Source organism: Hipposideros armiger, unplaced genomic scaffold (assembly GCF_001890085.2).
Source record: "Hipposideros armiger isolate ML-2016 unplaced genomic scaffold, ASM189008v1 scaffold_423, whole genome shotgun sequence".
NCBI classification, from domain to species: Eukaryota; Metazoa; Chordata; class Mammalia; order Chiroptera; family Hipposideridae; genus Hipposideros; species Hipposideros armiger.
This window is the reverse complement of record NW_017731773.1, coordinates 1,334,999-1,359,799: the sequence shown is the minus strand read 5'-3', so window position 1 is coordinate 1,359,799 and position 24,801 is coordinate 1,334,999. Positions and strand designations below refer to the sequence as shown.

Below are 24,801 nucleotides of genomic sequence, written 5' to 3'. Positions count from 1 at the left end.
ACCCAACCAACCCCAGCAAGATGCCTCTAACAGTCACACACTATTTGTGTTCTTTTCCATTTAGTCTCTCTTGGAAGTTGCTCCAATCAGTATCTATAGATCTTCCTCTTCGTGCTCGCTGCAAGCTTTTTCACAGCATGCATGTATGGGATGTGCTTTGGAAAGAGTTCTCTTTTCATACCACAGAGGCAAGAGAAATGTCACCATTAAAAAAAGATACAAACTGAGAACAAATGTACAAACCAAGAATATAACATTTTATTCATTTCCAGATTATGAGTATTACACAGCATGTACATATATTTAGATAAGGTATAAAACAAAGAACAAACTGTAGGAAGAAATATTGGTCTGAAATTGCCTTACGGGGCATCTTTAATTCTCTAAGTTCATGGTAAGTGGATCTCCCTACACACTGGAACCGGCAGCAGGGTCAACTCCAGCCGTCACATACCAAAGCGCGGCTTATCCTCCACTGTACTTACGATGCAATTATGGCATTACGGCATGGTCACTGGTGTCCGCGACAGGGGACACCAAGTAGTAGATAAAAGAACACAGCATAGTGAACTAATACAAATATTTGTTTTTTGCATTGTCCTCCAGGTAGTTTCCTTTTTAAACTGAGCGTCAGGACCAGGGTCTATCCCTTGAGTTGCATTCCAGTTATTGCTGGAGGAAAAAAAAAAACACCAGAAAAGACCATCAGTTTAAGTTACTAGAGAATAGCTGATCGGTGCCACTAACCCCTACCCCTGTGACACTGAAGGGGAGGCTGAGCCACGGGAAATGCAGGCAGGTCAGAGGAGACCGATCGGTGGAAGGCCGTTTGGGGCTGATAAAGGGGCTCGCATGGAAGGCTGTGAGGAGGGGGAGGATCAGCTTGTGCAGGTGGAGGGGGCAGTAACAGAACACTTCACAGGATCACCCCGACTCGTGCTGATTATGGAGGAGACACAGGATCTTACGATGGAAGGGTGCTCCATTCTCCATGTCGACAGAGAGGCTCCGCAGCTGAACTCTTAGAATAGAGCACTTGCCAGCACACAGCCTCCCCAACTCACTGTCTGGCCTTCCTCAGAGGAAGGCTGGCTCACCTTTGCCTTGTTCTGAACTGGGAGATAGAGTTTGAACTCTGCGGGCAGCTCGTCTTCTGAGTAGAGTCTGTCCGAGAAGTAAACCCGTCGGATGCGACAGTTGGCATGGATCTGTGGATGCAATACTTAGTCTAAGAGATTAAACATGACTGCCCTTCCTCATTTCCTGACTGTCCTAGAGGCCCCCTTCTCCTCCATGGTGCTGTCAGAGCTCCATCCCTTTGGCGTTTCCTCGGCTGGGCCTGGGCGACTCTGCTCACCACATTCTCCCACCATATCTGAGAATCCTATGTCCTGGGCCCTCTGAGGTCAAAGCCCACAGGACAGTAACTTGGGAACTTGAGCCAGAAACCCACACTGTTCTGTCACTTGGCACACAAGCCAGTAACGGAGCGTCCCCCTCTCTCATTTGGGGCTCCCAGTACCTGCACTCTTAGAGTCTCAATGTAATTGGTGCCATATGCTCGCCGAGTGAAGTCCGACAGGTTGAACTGAATCTGGTTCCAGCCGTCGTCCAGCCGCATGGGCATGGTACAGATGAAGGGTTTGACCCGCGTGGTGCTCTGGTAGTTACTTGCCCGAAACCGCCGACGCACATTCTTGTCGTCTAGTACCTTTGAAATGTAAGCAAGAGTCACAGTCACTCCATCTTGGAAGACGCAAACGATCTTGGTAAGGCAGGAACCTGAACTCCCGCAGCCCAGTTTCCCAAGGCTGAACCCAGGGGAGGATAAACAGACCAGACACAGGTCACACTGGATACAGATGGCCTGGGAGCAGCAAGTTTATCTTATTTGTTGCCAAGACAACACCAGCTGCTTATGATGTATGACACACTCATCACGCTCTCAGACCACAGAATAACTTCATAAACATTTTCCCCTTTAAAAAATACTAAAATAGAGACCTACAATAACCTAGTATTAAAGGGTTACTCCCCAAATGGACACTACTCTAACCCTTAAGCTTTAAAATCTTGTGGCTATTGATCAGATTTTCTAGAAGCTTACTGTGTTTCTTTAAAAACCTGGCATTAAATTATGATTCTAATACCACATTTATGTCATCATCATAAGGGCTGAATCAGGTGTATAGCAGAGCCAGAAAAGAAGACATACAAAAGGATAAAGATACTCTCCTAGGGCCACTTTTTCCCTAAACGTTGACAGGATACCTGTCATATAGCCAAGAGTGTATAATAGTCATGTGCACAAACCTACCTGTACTTCAAAGGTAAAATATTTCTTCAGGTTTTTGATAATCATGACAAGGAAGGGAAGCTTAATCCCCAGTGTTTTCTTTGGGTCTGCAGGACATGTGATGTATGTGGTGCTGTAGAAAGAGGAAATACAAGTAAACACACTACTAAACTCTCCCTTTGTGGCACGCACAGCAATGACACACGGTCTAAGAGGACAAACTGGAAGGCAGATCTAAAGGACCCAGATCCCTCAGCCCCTAAGTCAGCTGATGCTTTGAAAAATGCCCAGCTCTGAAACAAAAGCTTCACACAATAAAATATCTGAAAAGCAAAGCCAGACCAGTGGATCTGAGGAAGTTCTTCCATTGAGAGAAGATTCAGTTCTGGTCCAAGAGAACCAACAATTGATAGAAAACCAAAACGAAGCCCCTGTGGCCCTGAAAACCAGAGTGGCCACCCACTGGATGAGCAGTGCAACATCCCCCCACATCCCTGCCATACACGCACCTTGGTTAAATATTAATAATAATGGCTAATACTTACATAGTGCATACTATGTGCCAAGCAGATTCTAAGTGTTTTATACATATTCACTTATTTAATCTTCACAATAACCCCATAAGGTTATTATTATCCCCATTATACAGATGAGAAAATGAAGGCCGAGGGGATTAAGTAACTTGCCCAGGATAAGCTCTAAGTAGCAGAGCTGGATTCCTACCAGGCAGGCTGGCTCTGCAGGCTGCGCCATTCACCTCGGTGATGCTGACACAGTACACCGTCTCTGGGAACACGGAGTGGCAGCCTACCTGACGTTCGTTCCTTCGATCTCTAGCACCAGGGACTGGATGTCATTATCAGTGATTCTTTTGATGTGGCCATTCCGCACCTATAAGAAAAAAGTTAAACAGTTTAGTACTGAAGTATTTGGCAACAAGTTTATTAAGATTCTGAAGGCTGAATGAGACCATTTAAAGAAAACTACGGTGGCCCAAGAGGCATAACATAGAAGTTTGTGACATGTTATGTTGAAGCTTGTATGTCAGTAAACCATGATACTACCGCCATATACAGGGTCCCAACAACCACCACAGGAATTGCAGGTAATTTGGCGATCTGTAAATCAGGATAAATTTCTTCCCAAAGAAATCAACTCAACTCAGATTCAGCTAACATTTACTAAGTACCTACAACACACTAGAACATTCATATATATTCTCTCACTTAATTCAACAACAAAAACCACAAGGTACACGGTATTGTTTCCACTTTACAGATGTGGATATTGACACGCAAGGAGTGCAAATGACAGCTCCTAAGTAAGAGACTCGGGATTAACAGCCAGGCCCCACTGCCTCATGCTTCTTTAGCAGAAAGGCCAAATGCTGAGTGGCACTGAGAAGGAGGGGGCAGCCAAAAACTGAAAGCATTGTTCCCCAGGTTTACTCCGACCTTCATGCTTCCTTATCTTCTTTTCCCTAAGTTTCTACTTTCTCAAGTGTGAACTCAAGTCCCATCTGTGCCACGCACAGAAGCCTTCTTTGGCATTTTTGGTCCTCACCAACCTCTCTCCTCTCAGGTTTGTTTTTCTGGTTCGTGTAGTCCAGACTGCATCATTTAGCACTTCATCTTACATTGTTTTGTATTGTTTGCTGCATATGTATGTAGGCGGTACATGATGAGAAGGAATCAATATTCAATACAGATTCCTCCTCCCAAAATATGTAGGGAAGAATTATCTTCAAGCTATAAACTCTTAAGCACCTAATATGGACAGAGCAGAGATGTACAAAGATACTTCTGAGATGGGGCTGGACTGTTAGGCCTGAATGTATTAACACATGAAAAAGATCAACCAGATTCAGAACAGGCTTCATCAGAAGACAAACATGGTTTTTTTTCTAGGAATAGTGAAAATGGCTGTGTTGGGCTGTCATCGTCAATGACAGTCATTTGGCTTTCCATTAGATTTGCATAAGGGAGAGAATACGGGTTCGAATCTGTCTGACAGTTGTATTTTTCAAAATAGATTATTAATACTATGTCATTCTGTTTTTAGAAATCAGTCTCTGAGCTCTGTTACCATGAACCTGATCCACTCGTGGTGTGCTTGGTGTCACCCAGGTGACATCTGATGTCACTGCCCACCTTTTTCTAGAAGCACAAGCTCAAGGTAGGGATGAAGTAATAAGCACCGTTTGCATCTACGATGCTTAGTACTGTGGTAGGCATAACGCAAGCATTCAAATATTTGCTGACTTCTGGAATTTGTCACCCTAAGAGTTGGCACATATGAATAGTTTCAAGGAGGATTTTTAAAAAAATTCCTGGATAACATACGCACCATGCACTATGACAGGAAGCCAGAGCTCCTGGGGCGTGTCACAAAGCCCGGGCAGCTGCCAGCAGGAAGAACGCTTTCCCACAAATCGTCTCTTGGTACCCATTGTCAGAGGCAGAATGTTGGGTGCATGGGCACCAGACCTCTCTGCACATGGAGCATTTCTTGGGTTCTCAAGACACAAATGCTACATTGAAGTCTTCTCAAACAAAGCTAGTGACACCCAGTGCCCTCCTGCTTTGGATTCTAGGCCTCTTTCCAAGGGAGATTAAGAGGACAAAGGCTTGGGCCTGTGTAGCACATGCCAACACTACCCACCTCATTCCCCACATAAACGCTCCCCACCGAAGTGGTGAAGGAGAAATTCATCAAGAAATTATTTCCAAATAATGTGATACAGTCACATAGATAAGAGCTAGCAGTATTCTAACAAGATGCAGACCATTAATTTTGTAACATACCACTAATTATTCTCTGTACATAATACAACTTCATTCTTTTTAAAAAGGGTACATAAGGCAACACTCAAACAGATGGTTAACTTGAAAGGATTAAGTAATCAGGGCCCGGGGGCTACTGCTGCTAAAAGGTGCCATGCTGCACTTTACCCAACATTGTTTGAAAGCACTGCCGCAAATCTTATAATCCCAAAGGTCTCTGGGCCAGAGTCAACAAGGAGCCTCCCTCAGCTCCAGAAAGCCCAGCCAGGTTTCACAGGGAGGAATAGGAAACTGCCTCTGTCCATCTCAAAGTTTGCGGCAGATGACTTCACTCTAGCAAATCCGACTATTTGGGTCTTTACCGGAGAAAACAATGCCTGACACCGTGCCGAAGCCAACAGACTGGAAGCCAAGACAAACGGTGTGTATTCCTATGCTTCTGCCTCAGAGGCTAGCTTGCTATTAGGTGGACTTTCCATAACTTCCTAAAGAGAAGTTTCTTTAGGCCACACATCAGCAACTGCACTCGCAAATTAAATTCTTATAAAATTAAATAGCGCAGCCCCAAAACAAGAGAACTCAGAGGAAACAAGGCAGCTTTTTCAAAGGAATGCCTGTCACTCTTTCTAGAGTTTTATTTAACCTGGCTGGTGGTGAGACAAGCTAAGTAGAGCTTTGCCCAAGAAGAAAGTTCAGTCCTCAGAGAAGAAAAATACAAGTATTCTCATATCACAATCTGCCAGAGCTTGGAAATCAAATTAAGTTGATTTGTTAGTAAATTATGATTTCTCTCCTTTATTAAGTTCGAAGAGCTGCAAATGCAGTCACTGAGAGAAAATAGTGGGGTGGGGATGGGGGTGCAATTAATCAGAGATATGAACACTTAAAGGGTGGAAAACCTCCCGAAACCTCTTCTTGAGTCTCTGAAACTAGGATGAAAGGGGAAAAGGGGGTGGACAATTTGGGGCAAGGCTTCTTAACTAACCTGGCAATCTGGCTGTCACCGCTTTAAATGGTAAAGGTCTTCCAGGAAGCAACCCCCCTCCTCAGAATGCATCCACTTCCTTTTCTAGCTCCTTCCAGTTCAGAGGTCACCAGGCAGGCCTGGCTTCGAAGATAAAATGAACTGGTCAGCATTTATTGCTCATGACTAAAGCAGGTTTTATTTTAATTTCCTCTCTAAATTAGAAAGTGCCAATTATTTTTTACTTATACTTTTTTTATTTCATGACACATTTCCACTATCAAAACGTAGCCTACAAGTGTTTTATTCCTCCATAAATAAGTAAATAAAGCCAACTTTACATTTTTTATATTTCATGACAACCCCCCCAATCTATGAGCTGGAAGTACTTAGGAGTTTCAGAACCCAGGCTGCTGACAATTACAAATCAGAATGGTTCTCAGCCTCTGCAGCCACGAAGAAGGGAACCATCAAGCCTTTCTTGAAATCACTCTCCCAGGCTTTCCATGGTTGCTGGGGCAACTAATAAAGAACACTGTTGGTTTTTTTTTTTCTCCCCTCCCTTCAGTGTAAGCCCCAGGGAGGAGGGTCAAGCTGAGGGAAAAAAATACTACTGGGATAGGGAGGAAGCCGGCCCATGCTCTGTATTTCTACAAGGGCTTTAAAAATAACGCGAGTTGTATCCACTCCCCACCCCCACTTTCCTTTTTTCTGGCTCCACCCATTTATCCTGGCAGACAGCTGAGCCCTCAGCCATCTGGCATCCTAGTCTTAATGACACATGTTCCAATTTACATTAAGCCATTAGAGCTGTCCATTTCAGCAGGGCCGTTTCTGCTCTGGGCTAGGGGCTGGGCTCTGGGTTAGAAAACAGGCAGAGGGCGACCTCTGTGGGAGAACTGGGCATAGCTCTGACTGCAGGCCTGGGCCTTGCAGGCTCCGATGGGCCAGACTTCCTATCCTTTGTTCCACTTCACAGGGACTATCCAGACAGCAGACAGGCAACTCTGGGCAATACAAGGACCCCTTAGTTAAAGGCAGGACCGTTCTGTGCATCGCCCACAGTCTCTCCATAACAGTGCCCTGAAAGGGGAAGCGCAACTAAAACCCAGGCCTTCGCCCAATTACAGTCAAGGCTGCTACTCAGAATAATGAAGAGTTTCGTCAGACTGACCCAGGGAAAGGCTGAGAAATAGCTTTACTACCTTCCTGTCCAAGTGCTCTCAATTCTACTGTTGGAAATTGCGTCAGTTTAACGTGGACCAACAACATTAGAATCTAGGGTGCGGGAACTTTTTTTTCAGGAGACTTTATTCCTTTTTTAAATTAGGAACCGGGAATGGGAATCTAATACTATCCAGCAACAACCACAACAACTCTGGTTCTAATATTTAGTTTGGGAATAGGGGAGGGTCAGCAGCAGCTGAGAGAAAGACAAGGCGAGAGGCAAGAAAGAGAAGCGTGTGTGAATTAACATTTTCATCTGGTAGACTTTTAAGGGTATTACCAGTAAAGGCTGAAAATGATGCTTTACACGGGCATAAGTAGGAATAGAACTTCCTGGTATTTTCTTTACAAACCAGAAGTAATGTTTACATTACACATAAACGTCCTTTAATGAATTAATACTTGCTGGGCCCAGAAGTTAAGGGAACATTAAGAAACCCCTAATTTCCCCTGAGCTCTTGGTCTGAAAAATAACAACGGTCTCTATCAGGAAGCTTACAGTCTAGCCAGGAATACAGATCTTAAGAGGCTAATTTCAGGTCCGATGAGTATGATGAAAAGCAGAGGTTCTATAAGTGGATGGATATTAACCCGAGCAAGTGCCTGTAAGCTGTGCCCTGGAGAGGAATGTGGAGGTGGAGTGGATCCCAGCCCAGGGCCCAGCAAGTACAAAAGCCTGCAGGTGAGAAGGAACAGGACTGCTTTCAGCTCAGTAGGTCACTGCTAAGGGGAGCCTGGGTGAAGGGGAGCCTGAGAACGGGTTAAGCAGGCACCAACCGTGTTAGGGCTCTGGATGGGAAGGCCATGGTACAATGACTAAATTGCTGTAATTTCAGAAGTCCGGTTTTACTGTACTTCCTATTCCTAGGCATCTGAATACTGGGCTCAATTCAACTTCTTTTTTACTCTTGTCCTCCGTCCCCCGATCTACTATATGCCATAACTCTGTTGCTAAGCCTTTTCTATACATCTTCATTTAATCTCCATAACCATGAGAAGGAGGTGGCACTACTACAAGATGAGGAAACTGAGTAGTTAAGTACTTGCCAAGTTTACACAGTGGAGGACATAGACAGAGCCAGGACATAAAGCCAACGTGTCCGCTCACACTCCGGCACTGGGGTTTCAAGGTGAGCCACCATTCTCCCCTTAAGGAACATGTAGTCTAGTAGGACATACTTCACTTAGGCTCCAAATGAAACAAGGTTTAGGTTGGGATTTGTGAGACGAGATGGGGAGAGGGGTTGTGAACCTCAGAGTGTTGCATAGACGCAGGTGTTATAAATATAACCACACCCACAAGTATAGAATTTGCAAATTCACTGGTATTTTAAATATGACATTCACTCCTCATATTCATAAGGAGACACAGAGCTTAAAGAGAAACCAAACCTAATTTTTCCAAGATTCTTCTTCACAGAAAACAAATTACAAAATCTTTCTCTATAAACTCAGGAAAAAAAAACAGCAAAGTTTTGTGAATCAAAATAATAACTAGGGCCGGCCGAGTGGCGCGATGGTTAAGAACTGGCTTGGGACGCCAGAGGGCCCCGGTTCGGATCCCACATATGAGGGCCAGTGACACTGCCCTCCACAGCTAAGATGCTGAACAACAGCTCAACCTGGAGCTGGGCTGCTGTGAGTTGCCGGCGACGGCGTAGGCTGCAGCCCCTGTGGCAGTGGGTTGCCATGGGCTACCGTGTGTAGCCAGCAGCCAGCGTGAGCGGCCGTCCAGAAGCCGGCGACTGATCTGCCTCGCCCGGGAAGAGCGCAATGATGGTGCCAACTTGGGCCAGTGAAGCAACGTCCTCCACAACTAGACTGAAGAACAAAAGGACAGCAACTTGTCTGTTCCCCTTCCCCCAATTCCCCAGCACTGTTCCCATCACCCCAATTCCCCAATAAAAATCTTAAAAAAAATAAAAAAAATAATAATAATAACTAAAAACAGGTACTACAGCCAATATGTACCTCGTGGCAGGCAAAGATCAGGGTCATTTCTAGATAATGTGGACAGTCCTTCCCTCTCTCCATCAAGTTCTGACCTTATTACAACTTTGCCTTATTCCCGGGAGCAGGGAAAATATCTTCTCTAACCTTGTATCTCTCCAAATCTACACGATATCTGTCACTTAACTGTTGTTGCTCAATAAATCTTTGATTAGCAGATCAATTCCTAGTGTTTCCCCCGACCGGACTGGATTCCCAACTTTCTGAGGACTTTATAACAGAGCTGAGAAAAGGCACGCATACAACAAAGCTTATGCATCTGGCCCCAAACCTTCCCTTCCCTTCCCTTTTCTCAGGGGAAAAAATTCACTGCTAAACACTTTTCAATCTAGTCTAAACAAGAAGTGTAGAAACATAATTAACTTTCACTATTTCAAGAATTTTGCTAAAAATGAATATTCTTCTAAAGGTGTTCTTTGCCAAAATGTCTGTTTAATTTATTCCATGTAACCCTGCCAGTCGATCTAACGTTTTCACATGTGTTTATGTCATCAGGGTACCATCCGACCTCTAGTGGTGTTGTTAAGGGACACAGGGCACCATAGTTACTTTGCTATTATATTCCATGTGTAAACATGTGGACTAGTCAAAAAAAAAAAAAAAGCTGCATTTGAAAAATAAAACACACTATAGATGAAGCCCAGAAGGGTTAAAATGGGCAACTCTGATAACTTTTACTTAACAGAAATGCGGAGGCCTCCCTACCACTGGAATTCTTTCAGTGTTACCAAGCTCTCTGACCTGCTCTGAAAACCTCTCCCCTTAGATCAAGTCCCATTCTCTAGTTAAATTGCTTTATATTGACACTTTGTTATAATTCCAAGTTCAACTGGAAAGCAAGGTCACTCTCCTCACTCTTCTGACAGCCCATAACTAAGTCAAGCCACAGCTGGGAAGCCTTACAAAGCTCTTAAGCGTTTCCTGGTACACTTAATCCGGGTTCTCTATGTAGAGGTGCAATATCAGAGTTTATAATGTTTTATCCTGACGTGAACAAAATCATGCAACTGAAAACCTCAGTACTGTAGGAAAAAAGTTAAGGAACTGCTTTCCTGTGTAAGACTCTTGGCATCAACTCTAGCTTGTGGGTAGAATCATTGTGAAAGGGCAGTTGGTCTGATTTTTCATATATGCATAGGGCCCAAACTCATTATATTCAAATCTTTCAACTGTCATAAAAATGACATTATGAGCACATCACTCTCAAAGCTGCTTTCAGGATGCTGAATTCCCCAGTGGTGACAGGCAGAAGGCTGTCCGTGTTCTCTCCCAATCTCTATGAGGCCCCAAACTTTCATCTGGATAACGGAAAAAAGTTGTCTTCTGAAATGAATTCCAAAATTCTTGGCTTCATCACCAATACACTGCTTATTTAGATTATTCCACACCCACCTCTATAAAAACACTATTCAACATACCACCTCTCTTCATTCTCCCCCCAAGGAGAGCAATACTGTTATAGCTTCATAGGCTATACTGTTATATAGCCTATCTTGACTTATATTCAAAAAAGGGTACAGCTGTCTGGGAATTTGCATGAGAAATGAAATACCAATGGAATAAAATGCAGACCAACTAACTCACAGGCTGCTAGACACACAGGCACCCTACTCAACATCTCCAAAAAGTGGACGGGGTCCTCATCTCCTGGGGCCCGTGGAAGTATCATCCTGTGGATGCCTGAAGACAATGAGGCTTGTGTTTGGCTGTGAGCTCATTAATCCAGACAAGACTGTATCACCATTTTTTGCAATTTTCCTGATGGAGAAATCAGGCACTGAAGGCACAGTACAGACCCCAAGTCACAAGGTGTGTGGGGAACAGGAGCCAAAGGCCACCACATTCTGACTTATTTGGAATCTGCAAAAGGAGGGAAGCAAACAAGTTAAAGCCAAACTGGTTCTGGCTGTGGGTCTATAAGGGAGCCTGGAACAAAGGCTCTGTCTGTGTCTAGTGCCCAGCACAGTGCCTGGCACAAAATATCAGTAAATATTTTTTAAATTAATGAACAGCAGTTCCTTTCATCTATGTTTCCAAAACAACCTCAAGGAAGTTGATGAATTTCACGCTATGAGACAGGCACGATCAACCCCACTATAAAATGGGGAAACCGCAGCTCAGAGGAATTGACTGACCAGGTCAAGTCTGCAGCGAGGGACCACTGACCTAGTAAGCACATCACTACCCTGGACACTTACACCCCAGCCAGGCCTTTCCCACATGTTACCCTGTGCTTACACGACGCCCCCACCTCGCGCCTCAGTCACATCAGGCTGGGGACAGGACACCGGAGCGACCGCCTGGCCTCCCCCCAGGTCCCCTACACGACACAACTACCCGCCACTCGGTCCCCAGCCTCTGGGCAAGGAGGGAGCGCGGCCCTGCACCCTGCCCCACCGCCGCCCCCAGTCCCTTACCTTTTTGTCCCAGATCTGCAGGGGCTTGCTGCCGATGCTATAGAGGATGGAGAGGAAGCCGCTCTGGAACGTGTTTTTGAACATCTCGCAGGCGGCCTTCTCTTCGGCCGCGCCGCAGCGACCTAGATATGAGCACCAAGTGGCGAAGGTAAAACAAGGAGCCGATCCTGGTCCGAACAAGGGATGCTGCGCTGCTGAGCTCCGCACCGGCAGCCACCGACAGCTGGATTTGGACACAGGGAACTCTGTCCGTGAATTTCAACTCCCACGAGGAACAACCCAAACTAAGACCGAAGCCACAGTAACTGCCGCTCGCGCCACTCTGCCCGTCTTAAATGGAGGCGGTGGGCCGCCCGTCTCTTAAAACGGATCCCTCCGCCTACTTGAGCCCGCCCCCTGTGAGCGCAGGGTCCAATCCCGCCACAGGCGCACGGACTTCCTGTTCCTTCTGCTCTTAAACCCGTCCTAGTTCCGCCTCCTCGCGCAGAGAACTCCGGGGCCGAGGGGCTATTTTTTCCCATCGTAGCTCTGAGCTGCTTTTGGAAGCGGAAGGAGACAGAGGATATGGGCATGTATTGTTTATACCTGTGTGGTGTCGTCATGGGAACCTGGCGGGGGGAGGGGTCACGAGGCGTGAAGATCAAGCCCCGCCCCCTGAGGGGCGAGGAGAAGTTAGACGCACAAAAGAGAAGTGGAGAGAGGCGGGTGAGGAGGCATGGCTAGGCAAGTGTTTACCTGGTATCCTGCGAATGCCAAATAAATGCTGTTGGCCGAGTACAAGGTAAGATTAAAGCAGCTAACCGGTATTAATCACTAACTGAGCTAAGCGCCTTATATGCATCGTTGCTTTAATTATTAACAGGGTCGCTATGAATACACCACGTGTATTAACTTGTGGGATGTAGTCAAAGCAACACTCCTGAGGAAAATTTATCTCCTTAAATGCATTAGAAAACAAGAAAGCCTGAGCATTAAGGTGAAAGCAGACGTTAATAAAATTAAACAATAAAGTCAAGTTGGTTAAGTTGAAGCAACAGCTGTTCTGTTTGTTTTTTTAAATCAACACTCAGAACATATTTTTTAAAGACATAAAATAAGCTATGATATTTCAAGTGTTGAAGAAATCCAAAATGTTGAAGACCACTGAGCATCTACCTAGATATTATACTTGGTGCCAAGGCCTGTGGTGGGTATTGTGGCTGATAGAAAAAGAGTTTGCAGCTAACTTCATCATAAGGGCTAACAATAGTTAACATCAATTGAGCATTTATTATGTGTCAAGCACTATACTAAGCGCCTTACCCTTTATTAAATAATTTAATCCTCACAGCAACCCTGTGAACAATTGAGGGAGAACTTCCAGACATGGGGGGGGGGGACGCGGGGGTTGTGTTAATATATGGATCATATTACAGTAGAAAGTCAAAACTTTTTATATGAAACTTATTTTTGAATGATTTCTGGGGACTATATACTTTTGGCCAGTGAACAATTTATCCCTTGTTATTCCATTTTTCAAAATATCCTAGGGGGATACACAATTATCATACATTAGATTTTCATGTGCACTTGAGCCTATTGCAGGATTTTTTATTCTGTTCCATTGAACACTGACACCACCAAATGCTGGTGAGGATGTGTAGCAACAGGAACTTTCATTCATTGCTGGTGGGAATGCAAAATGGTGCAACAACTTTGAAAAACAGTTTGGAAATTTCTTACAAAACTAAACATACACTTACCATAGGATCCAGCAATGCCACTCCTTGGTATTTCCCCAAAGGAACTGAAAACTTATGTCCACACCAAAACCTGTACATGGATGTTTACAGCAGCTTTATTCATAATTGCCAAAACCTGGAAGCAACCAAGCTGTCCTTCAGTAGGTGGATAAACTGGTACATTCAGACAATGGACAATAGTTATGGATTATAATAATGGGCACTATTCTTCAGTGCTAAAAAGAAATGAGCTATGAAGTCATGGAAAGACATGGAGGAAACTTAAATGCCAATACTAAGTGAAAGAAGCCAATCTGAAAAGGCTATATACTGTCTGAGTAACATTCTGGAAAAGGCAAAACTATGAAGACAATAAAATGATCAGTGCTTGCCCGGGTGGAGTGGTGGGCAGTGAAAATAATTTTGTAGCACCCCCATACCCTATTTCCTCATAGCCTGCTTTATTAGTTTTTCATGGCACATATCACTACTTGATAGTCTATATAGATATTTATTGTCTGTCTCCCTGCACTTGATTTTGAGCTTCTGAGAGAAGGAATTTGACCTGTTTTGCTTGTATTTCCAGTACTCAAACCAAATGCCTGCAAAAAAATGGGTATGCAGTAAGTAAATGTTGAATCTGTGAATGAGTCACAGACTTGGGGTTCCTGGTCATTGCAGGCCCAGCACAGACTCTGTCCTGGCCTCAGCAGCTCCAGACCCATCCAGACAATAGAGATCTTCTGCTCAGAATTAGGGCTCACCTATTCCATTTGCCTGCTCACATTTCTCTCATTAACCATGCAGTCTCCCCAGTTAAAATGGAAATACCTTGAGCATGTGTGGGCCTAAGTGCCCTGATAAGATAGCCCGTCAATGAGCAAGCTGATGGGGGAAAAGGAAAGTGCTTACTTCTAACTACTCATTCTCAGTGAATGTCCACATGAGCTGTATTGCTCCTTATGTTGAGGTTCAAAGTGTATTGTTATCATGGCCTTTGCTACATAAAACTTGCTTGATCAAATGTTTGGAGAACATAAATTACTGTTTAGCAAACACGTCGACTTGATGTTGGCATGCTTCTTCCAGGTGCAGACTGTCTTCTGTGCATGTGTCACAGCCCCCAGCACAGTACCACCAGCATGACAGGCACACAGTGGATGGATGGATGGATGGATGAACAGAAGGAGTCAAATGGTCACCTCTGACATTTACCTTCATTTCAAAGGTAATGTAGACCAAATTAACCTAAAACTACAGATGTTTCTCACAGAAACACGCATTAAACACTGTATTTCAAGATTATTTTCACTTCATCAACATGAAGGCATGTTAAGGACAAAACGCAAGAAAAATCTTGCTAATAAATTGCTTCCTTCCATGATTATACAACTAGAATGGGGGAGATGATTCCGTTTTAAAAAATAATAAAAGAACAGAATCTAATGCAGTAAAGTGATTACAGTCTGGGCAGTGGGTACAGAAACTCAACTGATACAAATCAAACCATTAAAAGTTGCAGACGAGGAAAAGTAATCGACTGAGGTGCAAGATATGTGGTGGTCTTGGGAATCCCATTACTACAAGAAGGGGCTGATTCTTAACCTGCAGTTTGGGTAAAACCATCACAGAAGTAACAACCAGTCCTGTGCCCAGCCCAGAATCTCTGACCAGGGACAAGTCACAGTCCTGCATCTAGATTGAATATGTCACCTCGACGGGGTGTCAAAACCCACACAGAGATTATGGCAAGTAAATCAAACCCATTCTATCAGTAATCCATGTCAAAATGAGGAATAAGTTTCTGATTATTGGGACATTTTGTTCATTATTTAAGATACTTGAAATATTTAAGATAAGGTATTAGAGGATCTGACCCTTTGAATTTGAAATGCTTAAAGGAATTTGAAATTAGGTTTGTGATATTTTAATTTAAAAATATCTAAAAATGTTAATGAAGTTTGCAAACAATGAATGAAAGATTTTGATTTGTTATATCTGAGTTTAGACTTAGATATTGTATTTGAATGCTTAGGAAGATTGTGTCAGATTTTCGGGCTTTCATATTTGCTATTGGAAGTTGGTGCAAATTAGATTAAATATGTGGGTGACTCTGAAATGTCTAAGGAAACCAGATTAAGTGTGTGAGCAATGTTTATAGTTTAACCCATTAAGTTTTGGATGAGCTGAGCATTGATCAAAGATTAAGCAAAATAATTGTTTATATTTATATACCAAACCAAGTAGTTATAACAAGATTTGTAAGTTGATTTTAAAGACACAAGACAAATTAGATTTTTAAATGTACAGCTTTAATAACTAAGATATTATTTAAAACACCAGGAACAATAAGAATCCCTTTCAGTGCACAAAAGCCCTGGTCAGGTGCTAAAACCCAGTGGACAGTGTCTGTTCATGTCCAAGCCCAGAAACTCAGAGCACCTGCCCTCCAAGAGACACAAGGGACTTGACACACACTGTAAGGCGGAGTTTGTTCTTCATCCCTCCTTGTTGATGGGTTGGGGAGGAATCGCAGTGAGATGAGGAGCTGTGTGGAGAATCACCCCTTCTTAGCTGACAGCAAAGATAGGAGAATGTCCGAATGACTGGGGCATTTAGCTGGCAGATGGAAGACCACGGAATCCCAGCTCCAGTGGTTATGTCCAAAGACCATCAGCCCTGATGACATCAATAGAAGAGCTACTGGTGGGCAGATGAGGAGGCTCCTGCTAATCTGAGGATGAAGTTCAAATGGGACTCCATTGGGCCCCTGCACAGCGTTATTTTCAAGTTTTTATTTTAAAACTTACAGTAAAATGTACTCTTTTTGGTGTACAGTTATGACAAAGGCACCAAGTCATAATAACCATCACCACACTTAGGATACAGAACAGTTCCATCACCCCCAAACTCCCTCATGCTAACCCTAGTCAAACCCTCTCTTCCACCAACGCCCCCTTAACCCCTGGTTGCCATGGACTCTTCTCCATCCCTACATTTCTGCCTTTTCAGAATGTCATATAAATGGAATCATTCAGTAGGTAGCCTTTTGCATCTGGCTTCTTCACTTAGCACAATGCATTTGAAATGTACATTATTTTAACAGCTTGTGGAATATTCTACAGAGGGTTGCTCATCCATTCTGCCACCCAGCCCCTCTGGCCAGGGATGTTTTAAAACATTTGCCAACCCTCTGCATTGCTTATTTTTGAAAGCGTCCCCACAGCATTGCAAACATATTAAAAGGCAGCCATTTTTTCATATTCAAGATAATTTTTTTCCTGTAATTTTTCAAAAAGATCTTTAGAATTTGCTTTGGAAATTATTTGATTTTGTGATTGTGACTCTTCACTAATTATGAGACATTAATTTTTTTTCAGGTCTCAAAACATTTCTGTGGGCCCCTGGAAAGTCATAGACCCTGGGCACCATGCCCCACGTGCTCAACAGAACCCCCACACGAATTCCATGACTAAAGGTAAAATCAAAGTTCCAACCTAAACCAGTGAGAGAAGGGATGGAAGACTGCTTTCTCTGAATCATAACAATGCCCTTTCTAAAAAAAAAAAAAAAGAAAAGAAAAAATAGAAAATCATGTGGCACAGTTCTTTTCATTTTATCTCACAAATATATGTGCAAATGTGTTCATCGCAGAAATTGTGCTAATAGTACTGGGAAGTCTATTAATAAGGGGTTGCTTCCACTGCAGCACATTGTGTAACAGAATACTATGCAGCCACGAAAAGGGGTGAGGTAGATCCATACATGCTAACACAGTCAGATTTTCACAAGTGAAAACACAAGTTGCAGAAAAAGACTGTTGAGTCTGATTACATTTCTGTAAAAAAGAAAAGTCATTATAGTTAAAAATGTTAGTAAATGCACAGGAAAAAAACTGAAAGGTAAACACCACATTTAACCATGGTGACCTCCAAGGAAGGCAAGTTTCTGTACATGTGTGTATGTGGTTGGGGGGCAGGGGGAGGCTTTCATTATTTTTTTTTATGTAACATGCACTTTTTACCATGAGCATATATTTTTTGGTAACCAGGAAAATTCAATAAGTGTTACTTTGAAAAACCCACACAAGCAGGACTATTGAAGATGTGAACTGATGTGCTGAATTTCCAAGCACGTGTGGATGAGCATTAGATTGGTCTTGGGTTAGCAGGTTCCTTGTTCCCTCTATCAAGGTCAAAACCACCTAAGAAAAAACTCCTTTTCCTTCTTTCTACAACCAAGCGCTCTGCCACCGAGCAACAGTCATCCACAAAAACCAAAATTATCTTGGCTGAGAGGTTCCTGGAAAACAAGACTTTCACACAGGAAAGTTAAAGAGCGCCTTGGTTGAGGAGGGAACCTGGACAAAGCTAGCGTTCAAGTTCTGCGTGGCATCTAAAGATCTCCCAAGCCAACTACCATGTGTCTGCTCCGAAGAGACCCTTCCCATCCAGGAAGACCCTTGAACACCCCGTGCCAACACGGAGATAACATGCTATGCAGATAAACATGCACACACGAAGCACCACGTCCACAGGAGCTTCTGGAACACATTCATTCTAACAGGGTACTGAGATTCTGTCCCAGAGATCTGGGGGACCAACAGAAATTTGCAGAGCCATAAGTCAAAGGGGCCTCACGAGAGAGACTGCTTGAGAACACCAGGCCGGTGATGGAGCTGGAAAATTACCAAGTCCGTCCATTCAGTCCCACATTAGCCTTACAGACTGGTGGCGGTGGGCCTGCGGGCCGGGCTGTCACTCGGATATCCGGGGACATGCAATCTTGAGCTCCCACACCTGAGGAACTGCTTGGATACCACAGAAGCTGGGCTCAGGGACACCGTGACGCTGTGATGGTCCTAAGGGGCCTCTTTGCTTTTCCCCCATAATTGCTTCAAAAACTGAGCTGGAGGGGATCCACACCTGGGTTCCCAGGCACCTGTTCAGGACAAGCAGCAGAGAAGACGGGAGAAAGCAATGTCTTGCAGACCAAGTGGCTTTTGTGAATTAGTGGGTGCCCCATCCAGCTGCCCGAACACTAGGGTCTGCCTGGCACTTCTCTCTGCTCTTTTCAGGCAGTGGGAAGACGCAGGCCACAGTCAGGCCAGGCTGGGCAGTCACAGGTTGTCGCTTTTACTTCCCTGTGGCACAGCTGTCCTAGAGGGGAGGACCGAGGGAGCCAGCGAAGCCTCCTTTGTAAAACAGTCTCGTTTTGTCCACATAACAAATACAACCAGTGCTTCTCTTCCATCCTTTCACATTGAGGGGGCCGCTTCTCCTCTCAGCTCATGGGAGCTTCAGAATGTGATCAGCAGCAGCCCTTGGATCTGGACCCGGGACCCCAGATCCCTTCCCTGCCTCCAGAAAAGACTCAACGCCCTCCAAGCTAAGATGCATGTTCAGAAGGGGGCATGGGGAGAGCGGACAGGAGCGGGAAGTGCAATGGAGACGCCAGCACAGGGGCTAAGGCACCTTCCTGAGTTCACTAGAGGTGACACTTATCTACCACCGACATTGCTGGGTGACTCACCTGCCCTGGGAGACGGCAAGGGAGGATGGACGTGTTCAGGACAAAGCCGCCGTGCTTTCCTGGCTCACCGAGTCTCCTTGAATCACCTGCCCCTTCCCCAGGATTAGCTCCCTGTCCCCTTCAACTTCTCATCTCTGTCAACTGCATCCTTAAAACCTGCCCTCCTCACCTCCGGGACTACCCCTCCTCTGGCCAGACCCTGGCATGAATGAATGCTGTTTCACTCAGTCTTCTGTGGCCACGGGTCTTGGTTAATGGCCCCTTCCATACTGAAAACTCTCCATACATTTCTTTTAAAACCTTTTATTCAATAATATATACTTTTAAAATTATAATATGTAACTGCCCATCATGCCATATATGTCCCCGTTCCCCGCTGTGGAGTCTGTGGTCTGCTGGAAAAACAGGCGGCCACCGGACAAGGGGCGCGGGGAAGCCACAGTAACCAACAACCGCTTTGCATACCCTTCACATTTCCCATGCTTTCTGGGTCAGGAGGAAGTCAACAGGAAGCCAAAGGCGTGTGAACCTTTTACATTCGGAAGTGAGGTTTGATATACGGTGGTGGGCTGCCCTTCAGTTGGTCTAGTTCGTGCTCGCCAAACCTGCCACCGTTTTGTGTCTGCTCACGGCACGTGATCTCTCTACACACGTTAAGACGTTTGATTTGGTTCTTGTTCTGCTTATGGAAAAGTGAGAGGAACCGCAACAGACCTGGGGAAAGAGATGGGAGGAGGGGAAAGATGGCATTAATCAATCTGACCAGGAGTGAGGATAGGTGTCCACTTGTGCGGGGCTGCCTTCTTTTGGAGGGCTGGGAATAGTACGCCAGCTTGACTTTCCCATGCCACTTTGTGGAAGACCTAGTAAGAACTATGATTTCAGGTTCCAAACAGTACCCTCTTCCTTCCTCTTCTGATCAGCACTAACAGAGGCAGTCTTTGCACGGCCTTCTGAGAGCAGGGGAAAGCTCTGGACACCATGTGTGTGACCCAGTGTCTTCCCCTTCTATCACGTCTAGGACGCTGACCACTCAGCAGGCCAAGCTACAAGTTCAGTGGTCCACCTGTAGGTCTCCATCAGACCTATCCGATTTACTGAGGACAGCTTGGGACTAAGAATTAGATGACTGTATTTACACAGGGAAAGGGCTGACACCACTATTACACAGCACAGAGGGGGCTCATATTTTTAACTCTCCCCTGGAAGTGGCTGCCTGGCAGGGCCCACAGTGAAGTGGGTGGTGAGACGCCAGCAGCATTCTGGCTGCTGTCTCAGATGGGTATGACAGCCCCGAGGGGAAGAGCTAGAGCTATGCACCTGGGATGCTGTCACACAGAAACATCATCTCATGTGAAAACTTGCTCTGGGTAAAGGGCTCTACTGCTTACTATTTGAGACCGCATGGCGCACAAGGTTAAGAAACGACTCCACTCTGTACCTTTAAGCACTTCAGCAACTGATTTCCAAGTGTCCAGCCCCACAGAAGGCCCAGCCAGGGGAGAAGGGAGGGAGCACACTAATTCAAGACACCACCATCTGCCAAGCACTAGCATGTGCCTGACAGTGTTGCAAGGAACAGGGTGGGGAGAGATTCTCGCAACTGCAGAAGACGCTGCCACAAAGGTCAAAGTCGTGCAATACAACAGGCCAATCCCAAGCAGCAGGTGTCTGAGGGGCGCAATTCAGCACCAAGAACCAAGAAACACAACGATCCCCACCACCACGCACTCCAGTGCCACCTCCTGCTAAAGGCAAGTTTTCACACCAAGGTGGTTAAATGCAACCGCCACACGCAGTTCAAGAGTTATCCCTCCTCTCCTCCCAAGTCAGGAAACACAAGCTTATGGTCCTCAGAGCAGTGGCTGGTCTCCCACTTGGGAAGGCTGGTGATAACCAACATTTTTATTTATGAAAACAGGATTTAACATTGCATTTTTCTTTCCCTTAAGGACAGCAGCATGGAAATTATACATCATCAGTCATCCAGTGATACAAAGAGGTGGCCAATTGTCTTTGAAGTCACTTATAAAGGATCACCAAGCAGGCAGTGTTGCTTTTCTGCGAACAGAAGGAAAGTCGGCTCCATGGTTCTTGAAGATTTATCCAAGCTTTCCACTGGGTGCCAAGACTTCTGTCCCAACCTCTCAGTCACCATTTACAGCAAGAAAAGCCAGCAAGTGAAAAACTGTTAATTTATTGATTCAATGAAAGTTTTTTTTTTTTTCTTAAACAATCCTCAGTACATGTAGTTCAGGATTAAGTATCACATTTGTAGCACATTGTTGAGTCTCTACACAGAAGTACGCACCACCTGTGTAATCCCATCGCATCCCTTTCTGCAGCCTGTACACCCCTGCTTGTGGTCATTTTCATTACCACATCCATGTCGCTCAAAAGCGCGCGTTATTACTGGTCTCCTTAGCGAGATGTATCCCCGCCACCTCCCCTCCCCCATTCCCACCCTGGGGTTAGATTTTAAAGGCAGGACATTATCCAATCTCAGATTTACGAAGGTCACTGACAAACTTTGGTTTCTTGTGTGCTCATGTGGACCCTGCTTTTGCGCTTTCGCAAGGGTTTCTATTTCAATGGCCTTGACTCTGATCAGTTCCTATTCACTCCCATTTACGTCTAGGAGGGAAGTCTGCTTTTTCCTGTGGACGCTCATGCGGTAGTAACACAGGTTTCTAAACAAATCATTTCATCTCCACTGGCATGAAAGGAAACCCTGAGGCCCATTTCGATGCACATATGAGAACTCTTCCAGTTGGTGTTTGTGTCCCACAATAAATCTACCTCCACCCTCATGAATGCCGCTCCTGGGAGAACCTGTCATTTCCCTGAGTAGGCGCAGACTGAGACCCCACGGCCTCAGCGAGAGCACCACCTTCCAGCCCCACTGGAACCAATCCAGGGGCAGTGCCCACCTCAGCGCACATTCCAGAACATGAACTCCATGCCCCCTAGTTTTCTCCCCTGAAGTCATGTTCCCTCCCCTCCAGCTCGACCTGTTGGCTCTTATGGGTTCCGGTTCCCTTCTTTTAACAGCCCCCGACCCTGCTTCTCTCCCAGCCCCGAGGGATTACAAGCTCTGATTGATCAGTCTGAGAGCACCTTCCTTCGCTGCAAGGAAACACATTGGCTTTGAGCCTTGTGAGTACCGAGGTGCTAGAGAACGTGTTAGGAGACCCAGCGGAGTGAGTGATGTTTAAGTGCCCCACAAAACTGGCATTGGCACTCCTCTAATTGGTAAGAAGACCCAGAAATGCTTGGTCTGCGTTATAATTTGATGGCTTCTCCCACCCAGTCGCCTGCCACAGGGACAGGATAGGATGGGAGGCCAACTGATATGATCCAGGGGAGACTGAACTGCAAGCAAACCACAGATGAAAATATTAACAGTTCTGTTCTCACCATGGGAATTCTCAGCTGAGGCAAAACCTTGTAGTTATGCTCACTTGTGGTCAATAGACTGATATACCGATCTGTATTTGGCATAGGAACCTCCTGTTCTCACCATACCAGGTCTATGTTCCTGAACATAGGCAGTACCTGAGATGACAGTGTAACACTACCCTGTTCTCCACATTTTTTTGCTTTTCTTTAGGAAGTAGTAAGTCCTATCATAGGCACTTTTAACCTGTTATAAGGTAATGAAGCGAACAAAATGTCTAATGAGAATTACTGAGATGAATTTACGAAATGCGCTGACTGAAAAGGACAGTGGGTGGGTAAATATACCACAGCTTAGTCTAAATCAGACGAGACTCCCGCTCCTACACACACATATATTCTCTCTCATCCCTCTCCATCCTAACTCAGGTAAAAAGAGAAAAAGGTCTGGACTGGACTCACTTCAGTTTGAGAAAAAACCACCTACAGTCACAGTCAGCCAGCAAGTTGGGTGTCAAGACCAGACTCAGAAAGGAGTATTTTAAACTCAGTTCTGCTGTATGTCTAAGGCATGAAGAGAGGTAAAAGCATAGGTGGTAGAAAAGTAAACTATGCATAAAAAGGAAGAGTTACTCCTGTGTTAAAGCTGCAGTTACAGAACCCAAGGACAGGCAGGTTAGCGTGTTTGCACCTATTAAATCATGACCAAAGGAGAGCGAGGCACAAGTAAATCGCCTGGCTCTTCTCCAGATGCTTTTATTGCCTCTGGGGACCCAAAGGAAAGAAACTGGGGCCACTTCACCCGGACCCTCCAGTAGGCTCCCCCTGCTGGTCTAGACAGGCAACTTAAAAAACAGTGGGGGGCTGGGAGAGGGCATAGGGGACAGGGGAGGAGATGAGAGGTAGGGGGCAGGAAAGACACACAGTGGCACATCTCCCTGATAATAACCAACAGCTCAGTGTCGCCCTACAGGGCACATTAGAAGGCTTCTGACAATCCAGAACACTGAGCTGTGCTGCCTGACACAGCGATATAGGATCAGCCAAGAGCTCGCGTCTTGTCTTTAATTTTCAGGTAGAACAAATGTATACGTTAATATACACAATGTGCAATGCAGGCAGGTAGTATTGGTATAAGAACCTTAACTGAATGCATTTTCTGGCTTTGGGATCTTATTTTTATTTTTTCATCTGTAAGTTCAACTCTACAATAAGAGTTTTATTTGTATTTTAAGTTCCCACCAACCAAATGACAAAAATAGAATCTACTTTTAGAGATAGGACCTGCTACCAATACCAATATGATTTTTATTGGAATATGGAATGTAAACAGATGCTTTCAAACAAACAATCTAACCTTATTAAAATGTATGGCATTATTAAATAGTTAATAAAGAAATCCTAAAGTGTGACGTGGTGGTAGACACCTCTAGCTCTTGCCTAGGTGTGTGAGGTCCCCACAGCTTGGCTCTGCAGCTGGGGTGAGGGGACTGCTTGCAAACCATGTTGGTGACAAGTCCCCCAAATGAAATCAGCCCTATTTTTAATTTTTAAAAACAAACTCTAGCTTCCTTTGCTAACGTGAAGGCTAGCACAGCGGGTCCCAAGCTTTGATACCTGCTCCCGGAGCCCCACTTCCTTCCCCAGGCCCCTGTGTTGTTCTCCTTGGTCGCTTGGGTTATGGGGCGGCTGGCTCTGCCCACACAACTCCAGTCTCTGCACGTGAGACATACTGTCTCTGCTGTCACATTCATGTATTACCTATCAGAGCTTAAAAAATGCAGATTACCCTGATTATTTGGAAATTAAGTGGGAAATTATTTCTCATGGGGACAAAAAGAGGCAAAAGGGGGGTGGGGGAAAAGACATTTTTTTCACCCAATAGGTCATTCCTTAATACATTCTAAGAGGACATTTTTCTCCCTTCCTGACCTGCCTAAAGGCTGACTTCCAGCTTTAGTTATGGTTGTGAACAAAACGTCTGTTTTAGAGAGAAGAGTTAAAGTAGGTGCACACACAGGGGTGTGCTGGGAAATGGTAAGGTTTCCATACAAGGCTGCCAAAAAAAAAAAAAAAAAAAAAGCTACACAAAAAGCAACAAGATTTTATGGTTAGGCAAATCAACGAAGATTACAGTGAGCTCCAAGATATGTACTCAGTTAGCATCTAACTTCTGATGAGACAGGTGGACCTATTCACGGCATCACAAGATTTAAAGTGATGTCTGCTGACATCAAAGGGGACTCGTGAGAGTGACTGCAGTTTACTCCCAAATGAATACAATTAGAAGGAAACTGCAGGGACGAGGTACATTTCCTAGAGAGCTCATGTCATAAAAAAATACATAAAACATGAATTTGTAAAAGAGCTTTAAAAAAAAAATACTGTCACTGTTTTAATACCTCCTTTTCATAAATGAGGCTGGTGTGTCAGTACAGGCTGCTGACGTGTTGCT

The 24,801-nt window shown here is 44.8% G+C and overlaps 2 protein-coding genes and 1 long non-coding RNA gene across 3 annotated transcripts in view; 1 reads left to right on the top strand and 2 right to left on the bottom strand.

Annotated features, from left to right (window-relative positions):
- Nucleotides 1-236: 236 nt before the first annotated feature.
- On the bottom strand, nucleotides 237-12,046 carry CFAP20 (cilia and flagella associated protein 20). The gene is made up of 6 exons (XM_019664485.1): nucleotides 11,698-12,046; nucleotides 3,108-3,187; nucleotides 2,318-2,429; nucleotides 1,523-1,711; nucleotides 1,098-1,208; nucleotides 237-672 (listed from the first exon to the last, which is right to left on the bottom strand). Exons 1-6 carry the CDS (start codon nucleotides 11,779-11,781, stop codon nucleotides 667-669), a joined length of 582 nt encoding a protein of 193 aa, XP_019520030.1. The 5' UTR covers nucleotides 11,782-12,046; the 3' UTR covers nucleotides 237-666.
- Nucleotides 12,047-12,177: 131 nt separating this feature from the next.
- On the top strand, nucleotides 12,178-24,430 carry LOC109394425 (uncharacterized). Its single transcript, XR_002126443.1, has 4 exons — nucleotides 12,178-12,478; nucleotides 14,508-14,646; nucleotides 16,799-16,896; nucleotides 20,903-24,430. It is a non-coding gene; the product is annotated as an uncharacterized LOC109394425 (long non-coding RNA).
- CSNK2A2 (casein kinase 2 alpha 2) overlaps nucleotides 19,238-24,801 on the bottom strand; it is a 34,909-nt gene continuing 29,345 nt past the window's right edge. Inside the window, exon 12 of the mRNA XM_019664484.1 lies at nucleotides 19,238-19,664. The gene's annotated coding sequence lies outside the window, so the exon portion shown is untranslated. The remainder of the gene's footprint in view (nucleotides 19,665-24,801) is intronic.

Bases quoted from the DNA above. Each gene is read 5' to 3' on its own strand.
- CFAP20 (XM_019664485.1), bottom strand. From the start codon at position 11,781: ATGTTCAAAAACACGTTCCAGAGCGGCTTCCTCTCCATCCTCTATAGC. The intron at 3,188-11,697 runs GTAAGGGACTGG...TTTTTCTTATAG, and splicing joins TGCAGATCTGGGACAAAAAG to GTGCGGAATGGCCACATCAA. The intron at 1,209-1,522 runs GTACTGGGAGCC...TTGCATCCACAG, and splicing joins TTGAGACTCTAAGAGTGCAG to ATCCATGCCAACTGTCGCAT.